This window comes from Myxocyprinus asiaticus, chromosome 25, assembly GCF_019703515.2.
Source record: "Myxocyprinus asiaticus isolate MX2 ecotype Aquarium Trade chromosome 25, UBuf_Myxa_2, whole genome shotgun sequence".
Taxonomy (NCBI): Eukaryota; Metazoa; Chordata; class Actinopteri; order Cypriniformes; family Catostomidae; genus Myxocyprinus; species Myxocyprinus asiaticus.
The window spans coordinates 17,473,046-17,494,733 of record NC_059368.1 but is presented as its reverse complement, the minus strand read 5'-3'; the positions used below and the strand labels follow the sequence as shown (position 1 = coordinate 17,494,733).

The window sequence follows — 21,688 nt, the reverse complement described above, 5'->3', positions numbered from 1 at the left end:
GACAGCGATCGTGGCCATCGGAAGCTGAGAGATAGCAACCGCAACCAGGAATAACACACAAACGGAAAGGAATCTTTAAAAAGACGTTCTGTGTGTGCCGCTCTTTTATGAATAGAAAATATACTCTTTTCAGAATATACTCTTTTTTTGCTCTGCCGAAGCGCCCAGGGGCGTTCTCTGCACTGCACAGGCACAGAGGGGGAGAAGCCGCTGAAATGCGCCGTCAAATCCAGCAGTCTTTAGCAAAGTGAGTTTTTCTAGGGGAATTGTATTCAGTGCAAATTCCACTGGAAGTCTCAATCCTGCAGGAGTCTGGGAAATTTCCAAAAAAAGAAACATATGGTTGTTTCAGGGAGAAGCTTATCGTTTTGACTAAGAAATAAGTAGCAAATCAGGGCTCAACAGTTAGGATTCTTTTCTGCTGGCCCAGTAATTCAGATTTTTATTTTCCCTGCCAACATAAAAAAAAGAAAAAAGAAAAAACTTTAACAAAGTTATTATTATTATTATTATTTTATGAACCAGAGCAAACATTTATTTGTTCATTAAATGTTGTTTTCTTTTCAAATATATAAATAAATACTAGGCTTTTAATTTGCAATGATGGTTGGACATTCTACAGCTATAATGTAACTCCATTAATGTAATGTGATCGTTAAAACCTCATAAACTGACTTTTGCAGGAAAATGATGGCGCACGATGCAAAACATCACTGTGTTCATAATTTCCAGCCCATTCTAAGTGATGCTTTTTCAATCACAAGTCATTCTCAGAATTTTGACTAAACCTCATCTATGTTAATCAGCTAGACTGGAAAAGAATGTGCATGATGTAGTAACTTAACAGTTTTGATTCAAGTTATAAAATATTATTTAACATCACTGAATCAACCTGAATACATGAGGTTACACAAACAAAACTCATTTTAAGGGTTAGATCTGGTAAAAATAGCTCCTTAACTACTGAAGGTGAGACTATCGGTTTTTACAATTTAGTTAATGTTACCTTGGTGCCAAGTCTAAATTAGCAGAAAACACAACAACAATGTTCAATACATCACACAAAACCAAAGGTGTATTTTTTTTTATGCTTAAAAATACAAAATCATCAAATATTTAGTGACGATGCAGCACTGGCCCAATAGGACAAGTCCCATCAACCGGCCTGAAACCCTCTTACTGTACACTGGCCCAGGGCCAGAAAACCATCCTTATTGTTGAGTACTGCAAATTGTATAACACTTCAAGTGCCTTTAAAATGGTTGGTGTCTAGCTCAATGTTGCTGATCACTCCAGGATGTCCTAGTCTGAGAATAGCCCAATCAGAGCCTGCTGCAATATGCCTTTCTCATCCACCTGAAAACCAAATGTGGGATTATATAACTAATCTTTGTGATGTGTTTTATAATAACTACATCACTGCTTTTACTTTTAAAATTTTGGGCCGGTCCAGGCGTCTGGCTGTATCCCACCCGTCACCCATGTTCTCAGCTCTCCCAAGACCTAGGGAGAAACACACTACAGACAATTCAGACAAAGTAATGATCTGGTTCTTATCTAAAAATCTCTTATCTTATTCCATAATCTTCTTCAAACAGTCATTAAATATATCATAATTTATTTATAAGAAATGGTATGTGGTATTCTCTCAGGAAGTCATTTATTAAAAATGAAGTCTGGGAAACTGTCCAGAGTTTTATGATATGTTTGATTGAAACCAGAGATCATTGTTGTCTATAACAGCAGCCGACATTTTCAAAGATCCTCTTGGCAAAATGTAAAAAAGAAATGGCATTTTTACACAGCTTTCTGGAGTACTCGATTTTGGTCAATGGTGCCATCTGGCGGTCTGATATTTCTCAGTAACAACCACACATCCACATATCAGACTGCTCATCTGAGTATTGTCTGCCATCTGTCCTGCTTCTCAGATCACTGTGTAATCTCTACAAGTAAGCTAATAAAATAATTTAAACTCAAATCAATAATTCATGTGCATTTGTTTATTAATTTGGCAAGCAGTCTTATAATAAGATGCATAATAAGCAGTCAGATGGTGATTAATTAAAAAATAAACACCAGCTGAACTCAAACTGAATGCAATGTTTTATGTCTATTTATTTGTTTATTTGGCAAGTAGTCTTGTAATAAGCTGGATAATGAGCAGTCAGACGGTCATTTGCTCATAATTAACACTGACAGAACTCTGATGCAAACCAGAGTTGGATTTCAGCTGTTCAGCGATTTCTTTCTTCTCACATAATAACAATTTCAACGCAAATCAATAATTCATGTCTATTTATTTGTTTATTTGGCAAGTAGACTTGTAAAAAGCTGAATAATGAGCAGTCAGATGGTAATTTGCTCATAATAAACACCAACAGAACTCCAACACAAACGAGATGGATTTTAGCTGTTCAGCACTTTCTTTCTTGTCACATAATTACATCATTTCAATGCAAATCAATATTTTATGTCCTGTATTTATCTGTTTGCTTAGTTGCCATGTAATAAGTGGGATAATGTACAGTGAGCCGGTTGTTATTGCAAAATAAACCCCTTCAGGGTGATACAAGACCCCTCTGGTTCGCATCAGGATCCTGATCACCCTGTCTGTGTTTATTTTGGGATAACTAGGTGACTGTACATTATCCCTTACGTAATGCATCTCTGAGATGTTTCTCTACTTGCCATATCAGTCTAAAGCAGGGATCGACAACTTTTTTTGACATGGAGTGCCATTTTTTATTTTTCTGGTCAATGGCTGTGCTGGCCATCCACATCTTTATTTCCAAGTTTAATGTAGATTTTGAATAGACTCAGATTTTTGAACCCCACGATGTGGGTTTATGTTTTCTCTTTTAACCTTTAATGTAATTTTGAGTGTGACTATGGTTTAAGGAGGGAATGTAGACTGTCTTCCGCGCAGCCTGACCGAAGCAAAGCGGGCGCATTTACTCGCGCGATTAACCGAAAGTGAAGCGCTGCCGGCTCGTGATGCGCGAATGGCTTGCACACACTGTTGGGTAGTCTATACTGCAGTCTCGTCACATTTTAACTTTTTGTTTAGACTCCCATTCAACTGATGGAAACACGCTGTGTGATCATGAGGAAGGATTACATCAAAATGTAGATTGGAATGCAGTGTGGAATTTATATAAATAAAATAGTCTACTCCTCTCTCGCCATTGCTGGCATGCCAATGATTACCCCTCCATGTGCCAATGCTGGCATGCGTGCCATAGGTTGCCAACCCCTGGTCTAAAAATTCACACACCAATCATATTACGTGGGTGACCGAACTGGGCATTGCTGTAGCCTACACATACTCCTTCATTGACCAGGGCAACCAGATCCACTAGTTCTTGACCAGGCCCAGTAGACCAGTCCTTCATCCCAATGTCATAAACTATCAGCCTAGAAATGCTTTTTTTAATCTGCCAGAATTAAGCATAGACAAATGTGCAATTCAAAACTATAAAGCTTTCAAGCATTCGTAGAGATAATATCTTCTTATAAGTACCTGCAGCAAGAAATCACCTGCTCAGAAAAAAATAAATAAATAAAACACCACATAAAAATGCTAAGAAATACACGGTACTCTCCAAGTTTAATGTGCTACATATATAAAATTCCATGGTTTTATTATTATTTTACATTCCTTGATTTGTATTCATTTTACAAAATAAATGGCTCTCTAGGATGCTACTTTACTCCCTGGCCAAGTATTTTTATATGAATGACTACAATCTCTGTTATTTTTAATTGCACTGCATGATTCATATTGTGGAAAGTGCATTACCTGGATATATACTGAGGCGGATATGTGCAACTCTGCATGAGTATGTGACACTAAAGTAGTTGTGGCATGAATCAAGAGTACCCCGGCTTCAGCTCTCTCACTGGTACAAGCTCCTCCCAGCTGTCTGATTTAAGCTGTTAATCGTAAATTCAGATGGAGTTCTGTTCACTCGAGACAAACACTAGATTTTATGCATGAAATTGTAGTGCATTGGAAGATATTTCACACCTATGCCACAGCTTCAAACTTGATTTGGGAAGCAGCCATGCCTGTACGATCTCCTACCAGAGAAAAAGATGCCATCTGATCTGATTTAGGAGTAACATACTGTATATTAGACACATTGAAGGTAATCTATCATTTACTTTACAGCAAAGCCGTTTATAAGACAAAGGGTGCACTGATCTATACCCACTAAGACATGCAGATTGAATGGAGGCGTATTAGGCATAGTTTCCAGTGAAGAAGGCTGTGTCCACATCAAAGCCATGACTAATTTCTAGAACTCCTAACTGCACAATGCACCAGTCATGGCCTTTAACACAAGATATGAGACACTGCTCACTGCATCTTTCATGAGATCACCGTTGTAAGTACAGACTGAGCAGCAGACTCTTTTAGGATTACAAAACATGCCCTAAAAGATAGGTCAGATGAGGCATCTTAGTACAGCAGTAAATCCTTCTTACATGCTTTCATTTTACAGATCTTCAGAGAGACTGAACAGATGAGAAAATGAAGTCGCCTGCAGCTACTTCTAGCTCATTAGAGAGATTTGAGGAACACATCTTAATACCTGGAATTCTTTTCCTCCTGGTCTCCCAGCCGTCCATCCATTTCCCAAACTCAGTAAACGCTGAAGCTATGAATTCTGGAGGGTCCCTCTTTAGATGATTTTAAAACAACATTACACCAGTTATTAAGAGAAACGGTCAAGAACATGGACATATCACCACTGTAAAAGCAGACTTTACCTCCAAAAGATTTCCAGCAGGGGCAAACCACTCATCTGTGGCAAAAATTACCTTTAATGACAATGTTTTAGTGCTTTGTTAATCCATTTCAATGTGGTATTATAAAGCAGAGGCAAACAAAAATATAATTAACATTTAAATCAAATAAAATTTCTATATTTTACCTTTCCTCCAGCTGTTTCACATGCAAGGTTGTTGAACTGTAGGAAGCGTGGCTGATTGCTGTTCAAAAGAGTGTTACTATGAATGCAAACTTTAATACAGTGAAAAAGACACTCTATTAGCATAACATAAATATATATAAATAAATAAAAATTTCCAACATTCTTTTGAATGTCCATGTACTAAAATAAAATATTTGATGCCATGAGTGTACCTTCATTTACTATCACTATTATTTTGAATGGCCATGGAAAATGAAGCAATGTGATAATTTTACCTGGTCACAAAAATAGTCCGTTAATTTACCTGATGAATTTTCACCTTTTGCTGACCCTTTATGCTTTGCAGAGCTAATGTGTGCTTCTAAATTACTTGCACCTTTATTAGCAACTGACACATAAGTGCCAGCTTTACATGTCATACATTCTGCTTCCCACGGATCTCGACCTGGACGAAAGCATGGAAATGTTTTGTGCAAATCTTCTGTAAATTTGACTTTCGTTTGGGCATTGTTTTCACTCAGCTGTCATTGGCTGCTACTGTCAAGCAACTGTTTGATGCCGAACACAACAGCGCTTCACGCGTTCGCGGAGAGATTGACAAGCAGGAATTTCGCCAATAGTTGCTGCAAGCCTCTTATAATTGACCAATTTGTGTGCGAGAAGGCGGGACTTACAAAGGGGTTAAAACAATGCAAATATGCACACACAATGAAGTATTAGACCAGATTCACATCATAATGCAACTAAAGCCGAATCCCGGACATTTTGGCAAATTTAGAAATCCCAGCCGGACACATTTTTGAGGTCCGAAAAAGAGGACGTATGGTCACCCTAAATATTAGGTTGGCAAAACTTTAACTACCCCCTCCAAAATAGTATTTTACAGAGAGTCCACTAACATCAAGTTCAAAAACAACATTTTGGTGAAAACTGACCGACAGTCTGGGCACAGACATGCATCTGGTTGATAGTTGTAGTAGACCACAAATCTGACATTACATGTCATAATGTGTCATTTCTGTTTTGAGAAGTTTATCCATTCTTACATTACTATTAAACAATCAGGGTAATACAACACAAAGTATAATGTTATAAATTTACACTCAATATTTTAAAAATGTATATTTAAAAAAAAAAATTATTATCAGCATAAATCAGATTTACGCTGATAATTAAGGCGGAAACGCGTCATCACAGTCTGTGAAAAAGGTCTATTTGCATTATCTAGAGATAGAACCTTGATAGAAGGGGGTTTTTCCCGTTGGCTTGGTACAGTATTCCACTCCCACCCAAAAGTCAAAATGAATCTTACTAAAAGGGGGACTCTTATGTCGTCAGAATTAAATTACAAATAGGGGGTGAAAATCATTAAGTATAACACGTCGTTGGTACAACTTCAATTGAGTGAGGTATTTATAATCTTTAGATGCCACACTAAATACTAAAACAAGATACAGATGATACACTTCTCGATTCTAGACAAGAAATTGGTTTATAAATCACCATAGAGGCATTTTACCTGTCTTTGTGGCCTGAGAGTGTAGTCAGAGCAACAATTATAGACAGCGACAAGCGTTCTCCACAGCAACAGTCTTTCATAATTGTCCTTCCTTCTTCAGGGTTTCCACCCTTTTTCACCAATAAATGTAAAAGTCTTTCCGAGACATTTGACAACTGGACATTGATTTTTAAAAATCATCAATTTAAAACTATTTGTGGACCATTTAGGCTAACTCATTGAAAAGAACTGACAAAACGATTCACTTACAGATCAAACAGCACTATGTTTTGCAGGTAAGTTTTCCTCTAGTCTACACGAAAACAAAATCCAACTCAAATGATTTTAAAGCAGAGAAAAACTTATAATTTCCATGACTTTTCCAGACCTGGTAAAAGAATTGTAAAATTCCCTTATATTTCCATGAGCACTCTGTATCAAGTGTTTAGGTGGCCCTGCCCCATTTTCTGTTTTTCACACTTTCGCCTTCTCCTGCACAGAAAGAGGTTGTGACAATACTCTCCACTTCAAACTACACTTTTTCCTGCGTCAATGCACTCTGGAAGTTATAGTGTTAATGGAAGTTCTGTGTGCAAGGTAATTTCCAGCAGGATCCAAAGCACACAGCAAAAAAAAACTAACATATAGCTTGAATGCAAATGATTATCTGTAGCATAGTTGGAGCAAATGTGCAGTTAAAGTTGGAACATTTTGTTTAAGGAGTCTTAATATTACACACTTTTACATTTCCTACAGATGAGGTACAACTTTCTCATGCAAAATCAGATGGCTGTAATATCAACTTGTTCATGCCATCAATAGCCTCAAGTAATGCACCCACTTGTTACACTTTGCTGGTGAGGCACTGTCAAAAAAACATCATTGCAACTCTCTCAAACATCAGCACTATGGAGTCACAATCTTTTTTCTTTTCTTCTTTTACAATTTTTACAGTTAATACACTAAACAATCACATTATCCACTAAGAAAATACCCTGATGCGAGTGAAAACACTGGAAACTGAAAATGGAACAATTATGGAACAATTCTGTGATCAGGAAAAAGGTGGATTTGACAGCTACTCATTCACTCAGTACAAGGAGGCAAAACTCAAGACAGGGGACATGTAAACAAATTTATTTTGTCATCTGAACTTTACAGTTGGAACTCCGGGAATTCAAATATTACATCTTTGCCTGTTAGCTTCTTGTAGACACCAGAGAAGGTCTCAACCTGAAAAAGAACCACAAATTAGCTAATGCAAAAAAAACAACAACTTGAAGACACATTTTGGTAAATAGCATCAGACTTGAACATGTTTGTTGATTTGCTGGTTTTCCTAAGTGAAACAAACTCTACAAAACCTAGTCTCTCCACTTCAAATCGACTAGTCTAAAAAGAAACCAACCTTCAGAAAAGTTTATATATAAAAAAAATTAAAAGTGCTTATGCGAACCATTTAAGATACTTATTCCAAATCCGACACTAAATACCACTGAAAAGGGTATTTATCTGCAACGTGCTCGCCTTGCATTATGATCATTGTACATTAAATACAGAACATGACACACATTCACTGAATCAATGGTAGCAAATATTTAACAGGCATATTTATTAAAAACAATTGAATGAATAATGCAGGACCAATAGAGCAACCCAGCCTGTTCAAAGCAGAATTCACCAAGTAAAAGTTATTTAACATTAAAACAGCCAGGACATTGTTGAAAATTAACAGGAAGACTAAGCCAAATCTACGAGAGAAAAAATGTGCTGAAAAGTTGTGCGCATTTCACAATGTGCAGTCATCCATTAGCCATTGTTCTAATATGACAGCTGTTCGGTAACCAATAAGTTATGAAAAAAAAATAGTTATAGGATAGGAAAAAAAAATAGGCCTGTGATGTAGCCTAAAATACACCTAATGTATTCTAAACATAACGTGCACACAGAATAAAAGATAGTTTAACCCGTTAAGCAGTCAGAACCTAGTTGAAAATAGCCTTCATCCCTAATCAGCAGATTTAAAAAAAATGGCATTCCTAGCCTAAAACAGTAATTTTCTAGGCTACTTAAAAGCATAAATTTTTTGATGAGCAAAATTAACACGTCGACGTGGTCCGGTGAAAGACGGGACTTGACTCACCGAGGCGGCTATCCTGCGCTTGAAAAGCCTGCTCAACAGAACAATATACAAGCAAACATAGATTTAAAGAAGACTCAAATGTAAAAAAAATCCATAGGGATTTTTAAACGTTTGGAAATACGATTACCACACCACCACCAAAGTAATTTCATAACTACTTTGCTGAGTTTGCATGTCTAGCGAGAGGACATTTTCCTGCGTGTGCCGCGAGTGAGAGAAGCACACGCAGCCTAAGGTGAAATGAAACTTGGTATCTGCTCCAGATATCCTTTTTTAAATAATATTTGTATTATTAATTCTATTTTAAAAATGTAACATTAATACAGTAATTTAAGCACAGCCTCTGTAAAAATATAAAGCCAAACATAAGTGTAAAAATGTTGATCAGTTTAAACGTTTAAACGTTTAATGGGATAAATATTAACCGACTAGTAATTCCAGCGTCGACCAGCAGCATCAGAACTGTTTAGTCAACTAGTCTCGCACATCCCCAATTAAAACTGCCAGAAACATGATGCAACATTTGAAAATAAGTAGTGTGCACTGCATGGTTTACCTCCCCAGACACAGCCCAAAGGGCTCTAGAAAGATGTAGGAATATACAGGACGCCGTCCACACCAGCCAGAGCCGGGGACAAGCTTGCTATCCAACGTCGTGGAACGGGACTGTACGTCATGACACTTAAGTGCTACGCTCCCTTATGCCACACGGACAGAGCCACATGAGAGCAATCTCACAGGATGTCCACGTTGGGTGTTTGCTTTGAGAAAGAGAAGTACTCACTTTGTGTTCAACATTGTTCTGCTGTGCCTTGTCGAGGTGGACCTTGATGAGCCTACTGCTGTCCAGTTTCACGCGAATCCTCTTGCCAACAATCTCACTGGGGAAGACCAGGTCCTCAAGGATTGCATCGTGCACAGCAGTCAGAGTTCGGCTAGAGGAGAGACCACAGAATTAGAGTTCATCACTTATCCACCCTATATTAAAGGGATAGTTTATCAAAAAATGAAATTGTCATCTTTTGCTCACCCTCATGTTGTTTCAAACCCATATGACTTTGTGCAACACAAAAGAAAACTATAAGCACTTCTATTTTATGACTAAAGTGTCAATGAAAGTGAATTGTGACTGAGGCTAACATACCACTTAACATCTTTTGTGTTCCACCAAAGCCAAAGATTTGGAACAAATATAATACATATATGGGTGTATTAGCCCTTCAGGTAATGTCACCTAAATATTAGAAGCATCCAAACTTCATCTTACTGCATATCCATTTAGGTTGTGCACTGCATGGTTTACCTCCCCAGACACGGCCCAAAGGGCTCTGGAAAGATGTAGGAATATACAGGATGCTGTCCACACCAGCCAGAGGCCAGGGACAAGCTTGCTCTCCAACATCGTGGAATGGGACTTTACGTCATGGCACTCAAGTGCTACGCTCCCTTACGCCACATGGACAGAGCCATATGAGAGCCATCTCACAGGATGTCCACGTTGGTTTAAAATATGCCAGCAGGCCAACCGGCACACACTGATATGATACAGACAGTATTCCAAGTGGAAAGAATTTCACGCAAAGCTAAAATTACTAACCAGACTCTGCAAATACAGCTTCCAAAATGCATGAGTTGACATTTACCTCCTGGGGCGCTTCTGCTTGTTTTTTGTGCGGCATTTCCTTGTGGGTTTAGGCAGGATTCTTCTCTGCAAGACAAAATACCAATTAAAATGTTGATTTTTTACCAAATTATCTCAGCGAAGCTCTAAAGAGCATGTGCACTACATGGTTTACCTCCCCAGACACAGCCCAGAGGGCTCTGGAAAGATGTAGGAACATACAGGATGCCGTTCACAACAGCCAAATGCTGGGGACAAGCTTGCTATCCAGCATCGAGGAACGGGACTATACATCATGGCACTTAAGTGCTACGCTCCCTTATGCCACAAGGACAGAGCCATCTCACAGGATGTTCACGTTGGTAATCAATCAACCCAACACTATAATTAATATGCTAACCTAAAAGCTTAAAATTTCACCCTACAGGACAGCACTGAAATAAAATGCACTCTTAAACACTGAAGAGGCAAAGTGCAGACTAGAAACAAAACATGCTTAAGACACCAAGTTTAACAAAAAAGCTGTCTATATTAGACAGACACTTTGAGAAAAAAAAAAAAAAGCTGACTGTGAGCCTTACCTGTGCGATAAAGACCACATGTTTGCCGCTGAATTTCTTCTCCAATTCACGCACGAGCCTGACCTGGATCTTCTGGAAAGACTTTAGCTGGGGCACAGGCACAAAAATGATGATGGCTTTCCTGCTGCCACCAACCTCAATTTCCTAATAGAAAAGCGAATTTACAGCATGAACTTACAAGACCCCCACATGACCCCCAAAGTCTTGAAACGGCTATGCCCAGCCACTGCATTCAGCTAGGGCCACTTCATACTCCTAACAGTTATGAGTGTGCACTGCATGGTTTACCTCCCCAGACACTGCCCAAAGGGCTCTGGAAAGATGTAGGAATATACAGGATGCCGTCCACACCAGCCAGAGGCCGGGGACAAGCTTGCTATCCAACGTCGTGGAACGGGACTGTACGTCATGGCACTTTAGTGCTACGCTCCCTTACGCCACATGGACAGAGCCACATGAGAGCAATCTCAAAGGATGTCCACGTTGGTTGTCACTCAAGCACCTACTCAAGATTCTACTAATACTGCCATATGATATGTGTTAAACAAAAACATCCAATAAAACTGTGTTCTTTACCTTTGCAGCAGTGATGTGGAGCTCCCTCAGCTGAGCCTTCAAGTCAGAGTTCATCTCCAGCTCAAGAAGAGCCTGCATCATACATGTAATGTCTCATGACTAACACGTTAAAAAAGATCCTCATCCATGTAAATCACTTTACAATTCTGTCAAATTACACTTCATAAGACACTAGCTGTTTGTACCTGGGAAATGCCAGACTCGAACTCGTCTGGCTTTTCGCCATTCGGCTTCACGATTTTCGCACTAGTACTGAACATGGCCTGTGTCTGAAATACAAAAACAAACATGGACATGTTAGTGCTAAATACACTGATTAGTATTTACTGCATCTCTATGGATAGTACACAAATGCTACATGACCTGCTCAGTTGCACATGTTAGAAAGCTGACATGTCAGAGCTGATCCCGCCGGTATTAAAAAAAACTGTATAAGCCAAATTACCTTGTATTTGACCATGGGTCAGCAATATCCAACTATTAATTCCAAGTTCTCCTTAAAGATTCACTAGCCTGCTGCTATTAGATAGTTCCAGTCAAGTATGTTCTTAGCATTGATTAGCTAATGTTAAAATGTTTACAAAACACGTTGCTTCATTCTTATCAGTCCACAAATAAGTGTTCAAGGTAATTGGCGTTTTACTTATTGTTTAAAATGAGAATTTTCAAGCCATTTTAGCGCACCACATGGGCCGCAGCAACGCTGTCTCCGAAGCATCCACTATTGACATGTCGGCTAGCTCATCTTAAAAGTCTTAATTTTGCTCTCTTTATTAGTCATCCATGCTCTAACATGCTCGCATCTAACGCATCCCCATGAAAACATTACATAAAGCCACTACGTGAGAATAAATATGACTTATTTTAAACATTTTAACATATTATTCCTCTGACTAGAAACATTCAGTACACTCACCTCTTTCAACGACGGCCTGGGAAGAGACCGAAATCTCGCGAGAAGAGGGTAAAAGGGCGTCCGAATGTGGCATGATGGGAAATACGTTATTCCTCCAAAGTGGAGGGGGGCGCCCGTTCCTACTTAAACTCTATATATATATATATATATATATATATATATATATATATATATATATATATATATATATATATATATATATATATATATATATATATATATAATTTTAAAGCATTAACTTACTGGGACAGCTCCATTTTAAAAACAAGTAGCTAGGGTGGTGTATTTACAAATCTAAACTTTTTCATAAATAATTAAAAATAACATAAGCATCAAATTATTGTAAGCATGTAATGAAATTTATCAGAGACAGCGGTCTAAAAAATATTACTACAGCCCATTAGGTGGCGGTGTGCACATCTAAAGGTTGCTTTGCAAACTGCATATAAACCCACAGAAGAAGAAGCGAAACTGAAGAGCCACAAGAAGATACGCATGTTTTGGCGTTTTTTGCTAACAAAAGTTTAAATGTACTGAATTCATTAGAATTTCGTGAAAGGTTTCGTCTCCAACAGGTTGTTTTTATGAGACTATTATATGTAACCCCTTACGACTAATGGATGCTGCAATGTTTACCCTGCTGTGAGCTGAGATTATGTTGAGATTGCCTGGATTTTTCAATGTTGTACGCAGGGCTCTCTGTACAAGTGCAGAAGAGATGGGCAAGAAAGGAAACTTCTTCTACGCTGTGAGGAAAGGATTCAGACCTGGAGTATACAAAACATGGTGGGTATGCAAGTACATTTGAGCTGTTTTCTGTCATTGTGAGCGCCTGTTGCATTGCATGACCACGAGTTATCATTTCTCTCCTAAAGGGAGGAATGTAAACATCAAGTGGACAAGTTTGGCGCTGCCAGTTTTAAGAAATTTGCCCTTGAAGATGATGCTTGGGCCTTTGTGAGGAGCCGATCAACAGCATCATCTTTTGGCAGAACAGAGGGTAACATCACAGCCATTTTATCTCTTCTAGATTCAGTTTCAGTTTATTTGAATATGGCAACAGTTCATCACACTCTCCCTTATAAAGATCTTTCCCAGTTTTCTTCAGATGTGTAGTTAAAGCATAATGTGTCATTTGACTTTTTCCCCAAGATTTTAGGTTAAAACAATTGTAGTGTATAGTAGGGCTGCAAAGGTACACAAAATTCACGGTCTGGTACGTACATTGGCCTGTACCATGAAGCCTGTTTCGGTGGCTAGCCAGGTAAGTTTTAGTTTAGTTTGCCTCAACCCCAGGTTTTAAGTACCATGAAAGTTGGTCAGCTTTTAGCGGTGTTCATCGCATAGCAATTTACGCTACATGGATAACCTGCTCCATAGCAGATTTCGTTCTGGATTACAGATCGCAAACAGATGCTGAACCAATCAAGTCACTCCCCTGTGTCTCTTATAGCACACTTTACAAATACAATCTGAGAAATCCACAAAATCGACTCTTCATGATAAATTATTTATTTGAGAATCTAAATGTAGATTTTCAGCATATAGTGTTGTATTTTATTTAAAATATAATTGCTTTTCATTTATCCTCCTTTGGCCATACCAAAACATATCTTTGAAAATATAAATATAATATATTAGGCCATCTATTAAACAGCCAGTAAGATGGATTAATATGATACCTGCAAAAAAGAATCGTTTATACATATATATATATATATATATATATATATATATATATATATATATATATATATATATATATATATATAATTAAAAGCTCAAGATTGCAATGGAAAGGGGTGGATGCCACCCAAACCCCTTCTTTCTTTCAAGGACTTGAGATGAACATACAGTATTTTACTTGAAGTTATAATAATATAAACAGTACACAAAATACATTCTTTCATAAAAAGAACAAATACGTCTTATTATTGCATACCAATTTCTTGCATACAGTATTCCAAGTGCTCACTTTAATCAATAGTAGCCTTTTTTATGCTTTTTATTTTTTTTACTAAAGACAATGTACAAATTGTACATCAAGAAAGAGAAATAAAAAAACACCACAATGTTATTTTGAATAAACATATCAAATAACCATTCACAACATATTCTATAAATAACATGTGTAATTCATTCATTTACATGTTATTTTATTTCAAATAAAGTGGAAAGAAAGTTAAGGCATCACCTCCTTTAAAGAAAATAATAAAATTAAAAATTAAATGAGATAAGACATCATACAAGAATCTGAAGGAAACAATCTATCTAAATTCATTTAGAATATTTTTAAGCAAATCCCATTTATGTTCATATTCCAGATTTTTATTATTTATTATAAATGTTATTTGGTATATTTCCAAAATCATTTCTCTCCATCTTTATTTTTTGTTTTTGTAATCTTTTTCAGAGCTGCTATTCTGATTACCCTAAATATGTTTTGTTCAATTTTATTAAATATTAAATTAACTATTAAATATGAGTCTAATAACTTCATTCCAATAATTAGTCAATTTAGAGCACTCATATAGAATTTGACTGTAATGAGCATTTTTATTCTCCACAATTTCTCCAATAATCCCCTTTTACCATGCTATTGTATTTACTTTGAATAACAGGTGTTATAAAAAAAATAAAAAATAAAACATTTTTTAAATTATCTTCCAAGCATATTTCCTCCAAACACTGGATTGAGTAGTATGGAATGTATTATATGATATTTCTTCGCAGTCTTGCTGATTAATTTGTATTTTTAATTCATCCTCCCACCTTCATATAATCTTATTCAGAGTGTCCTGTACATCACTTTCAAGTGCACTCTTTAAAATTCCTAAAATCTTTATTGGATTAGTTGTATTGTATGTATCAATTATATAATTTATTAATGGATGCATTTCCTTTTTTATTTCTTTTACTTTAACTTCTGTTAATAAATATCTTCTTACCAGTAAATAATGTAAAAAATTGGCTAAGTTTGAAAAGATATCCATTCCTTTATCAGTGAAGAGTTGGTGATATCTTTTCAGACCTCTTATCTGCACAAAACTTAAATGTATTATCTAATCTATTTGGCATGAAATCAGGATCTTTAGAAATTTCTTGTAAATTAACTATATCTTTCTTAATTGTACTGTTTTTCTTTTTTCCTAACCAACTTCTAAAAGTACTATTAATACAAATATTATCTAATAATTTAAATTAGTTGCTTTGTTTGGGTAGGAACAGGGATGTACTAATAGGTTCCCCCATTTGATACATTTCCATCTTCCTCCATTTCACTTTAGATTCTTCGTTCATCCAAATCAATAAAGGTCGAATTTGGGCAGCTTTATAATAATATATTTCATTTGGGAATTCTAGTCCTCCAAGCCTTTTTGACAACTTACGACTAATTCTAGGTTTCCTATTATCCCATATATATTTACAAAGTAGTTTATTCCATTGTCTAAAACACTTTTTGATATACTAACTGGTAGATTTTGAAAATGGAAAATAAAATTAGGGAGAATATTCATATTTATAGTCTCTATTCATTTTGAAATCAATAGTAGCCTATATTTATTTGTAATCATTTTGAATGATATATAAAGTTTTCAATTCAAATAAATATAAAAGCTTTTATATTTTAATTAAATGTAAGCTTTTTTTAATGATTGTTTTAAAAAAAAATGTCTTAATTGCTTTATCATTTATCGTAGCGTATAATCAAATCTTAATGTCAGGATAGAAGCCTGAGCTGACAGAGAAAGTTGATGAGCTGCATCATGGTACCATTTAAGCCTGATTGGATTGGTTTGAATTTGTCAACCTGAAACCCTGAGTTCGTTCAGCGACCTTCATGGTACAGGCCTCATCTGTTTTGGGATCACGGTTTCGGTACAGCAAAGTAAACAAAAAATCTTTCTTTTATTTATTTTGAAAACACAGTGGCTGATGGGCAGCAATTCTTATTGTGAAGGCTCATTTATACATGACTGCACTATGCATATTTCTTCATCGAAATTGCAATACAAAACTTAAGAGCCTCTTATATGCACATTGTATAAAAACATACATAATAATAAAGGTTAAAAAACAAAATTAAGACATTAGCAGTGCAGATTTCTGTTTTTTTTTTTTTTTTTTTTTTTTTGGCCTTTCAGCTCACCAATATATCTCACCAGAATATCCACATTATCAGAGGATAGGGCAGATCTGTTAGTATTGACAATGTCCCCTGCTAGACAATTACAGCGCGTGCTTGTTTATATAGAGTGGGCACTACAGAACTGCTGAAATGCGTTCTTGTAGGAACTTTATAACGGGGCTCAAGCACGTTAAGCTTAAATCCTGTTTTCTCAACGATTGAGTATGGTCGCATATCTGCAGCAATAAATACTCATATGGTGTTCGTTATCACTTTAGCTCTGTTTGTGCTTGCAGCGAGAGGCTGTTTGAACGCTGTGGCAAGAGACTAACTTGCACAGGCTGTTTATGCTCCCGTAAACTCAAGAGACACATGTGGATGATGTCGCCACAAATGAGTCATCATATTAGATGTGCTTACTGAGACATACCTGACTTTGGTGAAACAGAGCCGACACAGCCTTTTGCATTACTTATTGCCCAGTGTTACTGTATTTTACTGTGAAACCATAATGCTCCCAAACAACAGATTTTTGAGATGGTGGTGGGTCTTCAATCACTGGCTTATTTAAGTCTGACATATTTATATTTTGTTTAGTTCCATCACAGCTGGGAAAAATAGCGAGCTAGTATAAACTTCACATGCATTTATCTGATCGGCAGTTTCCTGCTCATTTTTTTTATTTTTTATTTTAGATCTACACGGTTTGTGTTGTACATTATGTTGTTTTAATATTGGTTTCACGCAAGCTAAGATATATATAATCATTCGTGTGACTGCGTGTACCGTACCAAAGGCCCTGGATCCATTTGGTTAGGGGCGGATACATGTTCCGTTGCAGCCCTAGTGTATTGTGGAAAGTGTATAATTTAGCTCCTGTAATTGGTCACAGTGTTTTTCAAGAATTCCACTTATTCCAAAAAATAAGTGTCTATGTATTGATAGGATGCAAACATACTGTGGTGCAAGTGATTGATATTTTAATTGTTTGTGTTTAAGGGTGTGACCATGAGGTCCTGCCTCCTAGAAATGTGCCTGATGCCTCAATGGTTTTTCCGCTCGGAAGGAAAAGGACCCGTGAAGACTCTCAAGATGAGGGAGTGTCTAGTGTTAAACAAGTGAAACTGATTGAGCCCCCACAGCCAAAGTCAGCTGCAGTCAGCAGTGATGGCTTTACTTATATGGGTAACTATTGTGTTTGTGTACTGCAGTTAAAGCAGATAATGTATATTAACATTTTGGCCAAGACCAAAAGACAAATAGTGGATGATTTACATTAGTGTTGTAAGTGCCAGATTACATTCCTTTACAAAAATGTGACATTACACAGACCATAGGTTATAAGGTTATTATAGCCTGCTGTGTGTATGCTTTGAAGGTGATGCAGTAGTGGTGTACACTGATGGCTGTTGTACAGCCAATGGGAGAAATGGAGCACGTGCAGGAATCGGTGTATATTGGGGGCGTGATCATGCACTGTGAGTCTGAAATTTCAATTTTCAATGTTTTGACATCTCTCAGCTCTCGCTCAAGTGAAAATTCTGAATGACAGCAATTTAATATTGTCTAGCTGTGATGTTTGGTCACAAAACCAGATATACTGTATGCAAGAAATCTGTGCGTTTATCTATGTTGTCAGTGCAGATTTGAATTATCTTCCCAGGAATGTGGCAGAGAGGCTTCCAGGGAGACAGACTAACCAAAGAGCAGAATTACAGGTATTTCAGAGTTAATTTCAGAGTTAGGTGGTTGTAAGCAGTGCTTTTTTTTAGCTCATAATTGATTCATATCATTAAAAGTGCACTCAGTATTTTCTTAAGCATATGGCTCCTTAATAAATTGTAATTTTGAAATGTGTATAAAATCATGACAACTCAAATATTATTAATACTCCAGTCATGTCAATAACCTTCTAAAAGCTGCTTTATTCTACATGATCCCCTCATGGGGGATGCCATGTTAGAATCACATGACCAGCTGAACACTGCTCTCTTAATCTCAGTTACCGACCTGTTATTGGACATTTTCACTCATGGATTATATTAATCATGGCTGACATTGATAACTGAGAACTATTTCATTTGAATAATGCTGCATCCATGCACCAATGTGTCAGTGACCAAGATGAAAAATTAATAATACAGAGTGTACCTTTAAATGTTTCTTCACAGGCAGCTTGTAAGGCACTAGAGCAAGCCATAGAAATGAACTTTAAAAAGATTGTGCTCTACACAGACAGCAAGTTCACCATTAACGGTATGATCTCCCTGCCTTTCTGTTCAAACTATTCTGACACCTGGTTTTTGTGGAAGTATCTGGTCGTTGTTTACTGCTGCAGTGTTAAAATGTTTGTTTTCTAAAGGCATCACAAGTTGGGTCAAGACATGGAAGACAAATGGTTGGAGACTTAAAAGTGGTGGGAATATAATCAACAAGGAAGACTTCCAAAAATTGGACGAACTAAATGCAGATCTTGAGGTCGTATGGGTAAGTTTTATCTGTACAAACAGTGTTTTAAGATATAGTATCTGCTATTCATCTTGTGTGATTCAAGCATGGTATCCTGACCTTAGTGTAACAATTTTCCTTAACGATGTAAATTTGGGATGTTGTCCAATGTTTAGCAGTAGACTTTCATCCAATCATCATTTCCGCATCTCTTTCCTTATCTTGGCTAATGCTTCTATCTCGGATAATTAAAAATGGAAAGATCGGAGAATGCTTTCATTTATTCATATCCATATGCAGTAGAAGCTGAGACCATATACACCCCTTTCTGTTTCACTTATGCTAACAGATTATTTGACATGCTGATGAATATAATCATATTAAAAGGTTGGTGATTAATCTTGTTCTATTACAGCACAGCAGTAATAGATATAATATTCTTTGAATGTAGGATCAAGCCTTCTTTTTGGCTTTGTGAAATAAGCAAGAAAACAAATGCTGGGCATGGCTAGTGAAATTACAACAACTGAAGAAATTAACCATCTCCCTTCTCATTCATTTCTAGATGCATATTCCAGGTCATGCTGGATATACAGGCAATGAGGAGGCAGACAGACTGTCCAGAGAGGGAGCGGCAAAGCCCTCTTGTTAGCAATGATAATGTTATTACTGTTGTCATTGTTCATTTTATGATGATACACAATGTTTTAGCTGCCTGGGAATTAGTTTTTTAGTTTGTTTCCCCTTGATAGCTAATGCACTTTTTCATGTTGTAATATTGAAAACAACACTAGAAAAGCATTTCTTTTATGAAGAGTGATGCTTATTCAAACTTTTTGGTTTTGATTGTTGTTTGAAATGTAATTTTTGATTTATATTGATTCTGAAATTGATTCTTTGAACTTAATTTGTTTCTCTCAGGATACCCTGTTTTTTCTTTAAACACATAAGAACTGTTTTGGGCGTTACAAGTAACAGAAATAATTGTTGTCATAATGCTTGTGTTAGCCAGCAGCATGACCATTATTGTACCACTGCAATTTGTTATTGATTCTCCTTGTAATTTTTTATGTGTTTGAAATTAAAGGTAAATTTACTTTTGTGTTACTCTGGGGTTTTTTTTTTTGTTTGTTTTTTTTTTTTTTGATGAAAGCAGTTTTCAGTTGTGACACCCTGAATTTTACTAAAGCTGAAATGCCTTAATATGAGCAGCAGATGTCACTGCAGTTCACTTTGGAGACTTATGAAATAAAGATAGACTTGATCTTATTGTCAAAAAAAATTCAGCTTTGTGTTTATAAGTCTTTTCCATCTTTAGCTTTCATAATGGATATCCTCAATGTATTATGCACTTTTCTTCATAACTGAGGGTAACTTCATTCAATTTGCTTTCATAAATTTAAAGTAAACCTTTAATGTGACGATCTCTAAATTGGATTATTTATTTATTTTAACAGAAGGATTTCCAACCTTTTAACGTTCAACAATTACACCCCCGTGGCCTATGTTACAAAGCAGGATTAAGCAGCTAGTTAGATAAGTTTAAACTTAGTTTAAACGAACTCTGAATTTGCGATACCAGTAAAGTGGATAGGCTTTCATCGGTGTACCTTGCCATGGTAACATACTCTAATCGGCTAACCTGCTCTGGGGCAGGTTATGTTTCCGATCAGAGAGCTCGTCCAGAGTCTGGACCAATCAGCTGTGAGCAAAATGATAGTCACTCCCCCCAGTATCTCTCACTCCGATTTAAAGTGAACTTCAACAAGACAATTTTTTATATATACAAAATAAGCTATTTATGATCATTATGTATTGCAAGAAATATATCTTAGGCAGTCTTGCATTTGTTTAAAGGCACTTTAATTTTTTCCCAATCATTTCCCCACATTGGCCATAAGATATGTATGAATAAATAAACCTAAAATAATTATATAATTTCAAGTAAAATATTAATACAATATAAATAATGATCGAATGACTTTAAAATATAAAAACTTAATCACTTAATCTGATATATACTGTAGATATATCAGAAACGTGTGAATGCCACCCAAACCCCTTCTTATTAGGATTTGCTGGCAGAGATGCCATGAACATACAGTATTTCACTTGAAGTTTAATAAAAGCACACTAACACACCATATATGTCTTTATTGTGTCTTATGCTGCTCGAAATAAATAATATGTTTTTATTAGTGCACTCGTTTTCCAATTGCTCACATTTTTATTATTCGATAGTGTATTAATGTCTAATTGTATTAAATGATATTAAGTTAGTAATTTAAATTAATACTAAAGCAATTTATTTAATTTTTTTACATATCAAATCAAGATATTAAACTTTTAAAATTACAAGCCTGAATGTTGTGGACCTGTATAAAGTTACTTTCACATCGATATATTTTCTATTTTAGTATTTTCATCACATTCAGATGTTTTTTTTTTTTTTTCGTGCTCTAGCAGTAGCAGCAATGTTTTTTCTTGCTGTGCAAATGCCTTTAAATTCTTTATAATTTTCAAGTGATCCTCTGTGCTGTGTGAATGTATTATAATTATTCGTGATTTCATAGTGATTATTCGTGTTGTGTAAATGTGTTTTGATTGATAATTTTTTTTAACGTCCTTTTGTGCTGTTATAACTGTGTTTAAATTCTTATAATTTATCATAATTTTCATAAGCATCTTCAGCAGACATGTAAATCTCGCTTACTCGAGAGACGTGACTCGTGCTGTCTCGCACTCGATTGGCTGTCGATTAATCATAACCTTGGGATCAAACTCTGAATTGATAGAGAAAGTTGGTAAGGAGCGTCTTGATACCACTTAACCCTAA

General features: G+C 36.2%; 2 protein-coding genes, 4 non-coding genes and 1 pseudogene across 9 annotated transcripts; 1 reads left to right on the top strand and 6 right to left on the bottom strand.

Annotated features, from left to right (window-relative positions):
• Positions 1 to 223: 223 nt before the first annotated feature.
• LOC127415612 (allantoicase-like) lies at positions 224 to 6,548 on the bottom strand (annotated as a pseudogene).
• Positions 6,549 to 7,559: 1,011 nt separating this feature from the next.
• Positions 7,560 to 12,337, bottom strand: LOC127415764 (40S ribosomal protein S7-like). Its single transcript, XM_051654655.1, has 7 exons — positions 12,276 to 12,337; positions 11,545 to 11,628; positions 11,360 to 11,431; positions 10,784 to 10,927; positions 10,225 to 10,289; positions 9,366 to 9,516; positions 7,560 to 7,671 (listed from the first exon to the last, which is right to left on the bottom strand). Exons 2-7 carry the CDS (start codon positions 11,617 to 11,619, stop codon positions 7,594 to 7,596), a joined length of 585 nt encoding a protein of 194 aa, XP_051510615.1. The 5' UTR covers positions 11,620 to 11,628; positions 12,276 to 12,337; the 3' UTR covers positions 7,560 to 7,593.
• LOC127416553 (small nucleolar RNA SNORA73 family) lies at positions 9,116 to 9,335 on the bottom strand. The gene has a single exon (XR_007893139.1). It is a non-coding gene; the product is annotated as a small nucleolar RNA SNORA73 family (small nucleolar RNA).
• LOC127416552 (small nucleolar RNA SNORA73 family) lies at positions 9,863 to 10,083 on the bottom strand. The gene has a single exon (XR_007893138.1). It is a non-coding gene; the product is annotated as a small nucleolar RNA SNORA73 family (small nucleolar RNA).
• On the bottom strand, positions 10,356 to 10,565 carry LOC127416554 (small nucleolar RNA SNORA73 family). Its single transcript, XR_007893140.1, has one exon. It is a non-coding gene; the product is annotated as a small nucleolar RNA SNORA73 family (small nucleolar RNA).
• Positions 11,050 to 11,270, bottom strand: LOC127416551 (small nucleolar RNA SNORA73 family). The gene has a single exon (XR_007893137.1). It is a non-coding gene; the product is annotated as a small nucleolar RNA SNORA73 family (small nucleolar RNA).
• Positions 12,338 to 12,714: 377 nt separating the features above from the next.
• Positions 12,715 to 19,959, top strand: LOC127415763 (ribonuclease H1-like). Of its 4 annotated transcripts, none has more exons than XM_051654653.1 (9): positions 12,720 to 12,850; positions 12,969 to 13,061; positions 13,151 to 13,275; positions 17,404 to 17,589; positions 17,783 to 17,882; positions 18,044 to 18,122; positions 18,576 to 18,660; positions 18,767 to 18,891; positions 19,418 to 19,959. In XM_051654653.1, exons 2-9 carry the CDS (start codon positions 12,994 to 12,996, stop codon positions 19,502 to 19,504), a joined length of 855 nt encoding a protein of 284 aa, XP_051510613.1. In that variant the 5' UTR covers positions 12,720 to 12,850; positions 12,969 to 12,993; the 3' UTR covers positions 19,505 to 19,959. The 4 variants fall into 4 exon arrangements, with proteins under 4 accessions (XP_051510610.1, XP_051510613.1, XP_051510614.1 ...); XM_051654654.1 differs by adding an exon at positions 19,202 to 19,239 and having other exon boundaries at positions 12,720 to 13,061; XM_051654650.1 differs by having other exon boundaries at positions 12,715 to 13,061.
• Positions 19,960 to 21,688: the final 1,729 nt, after the last annotated feature.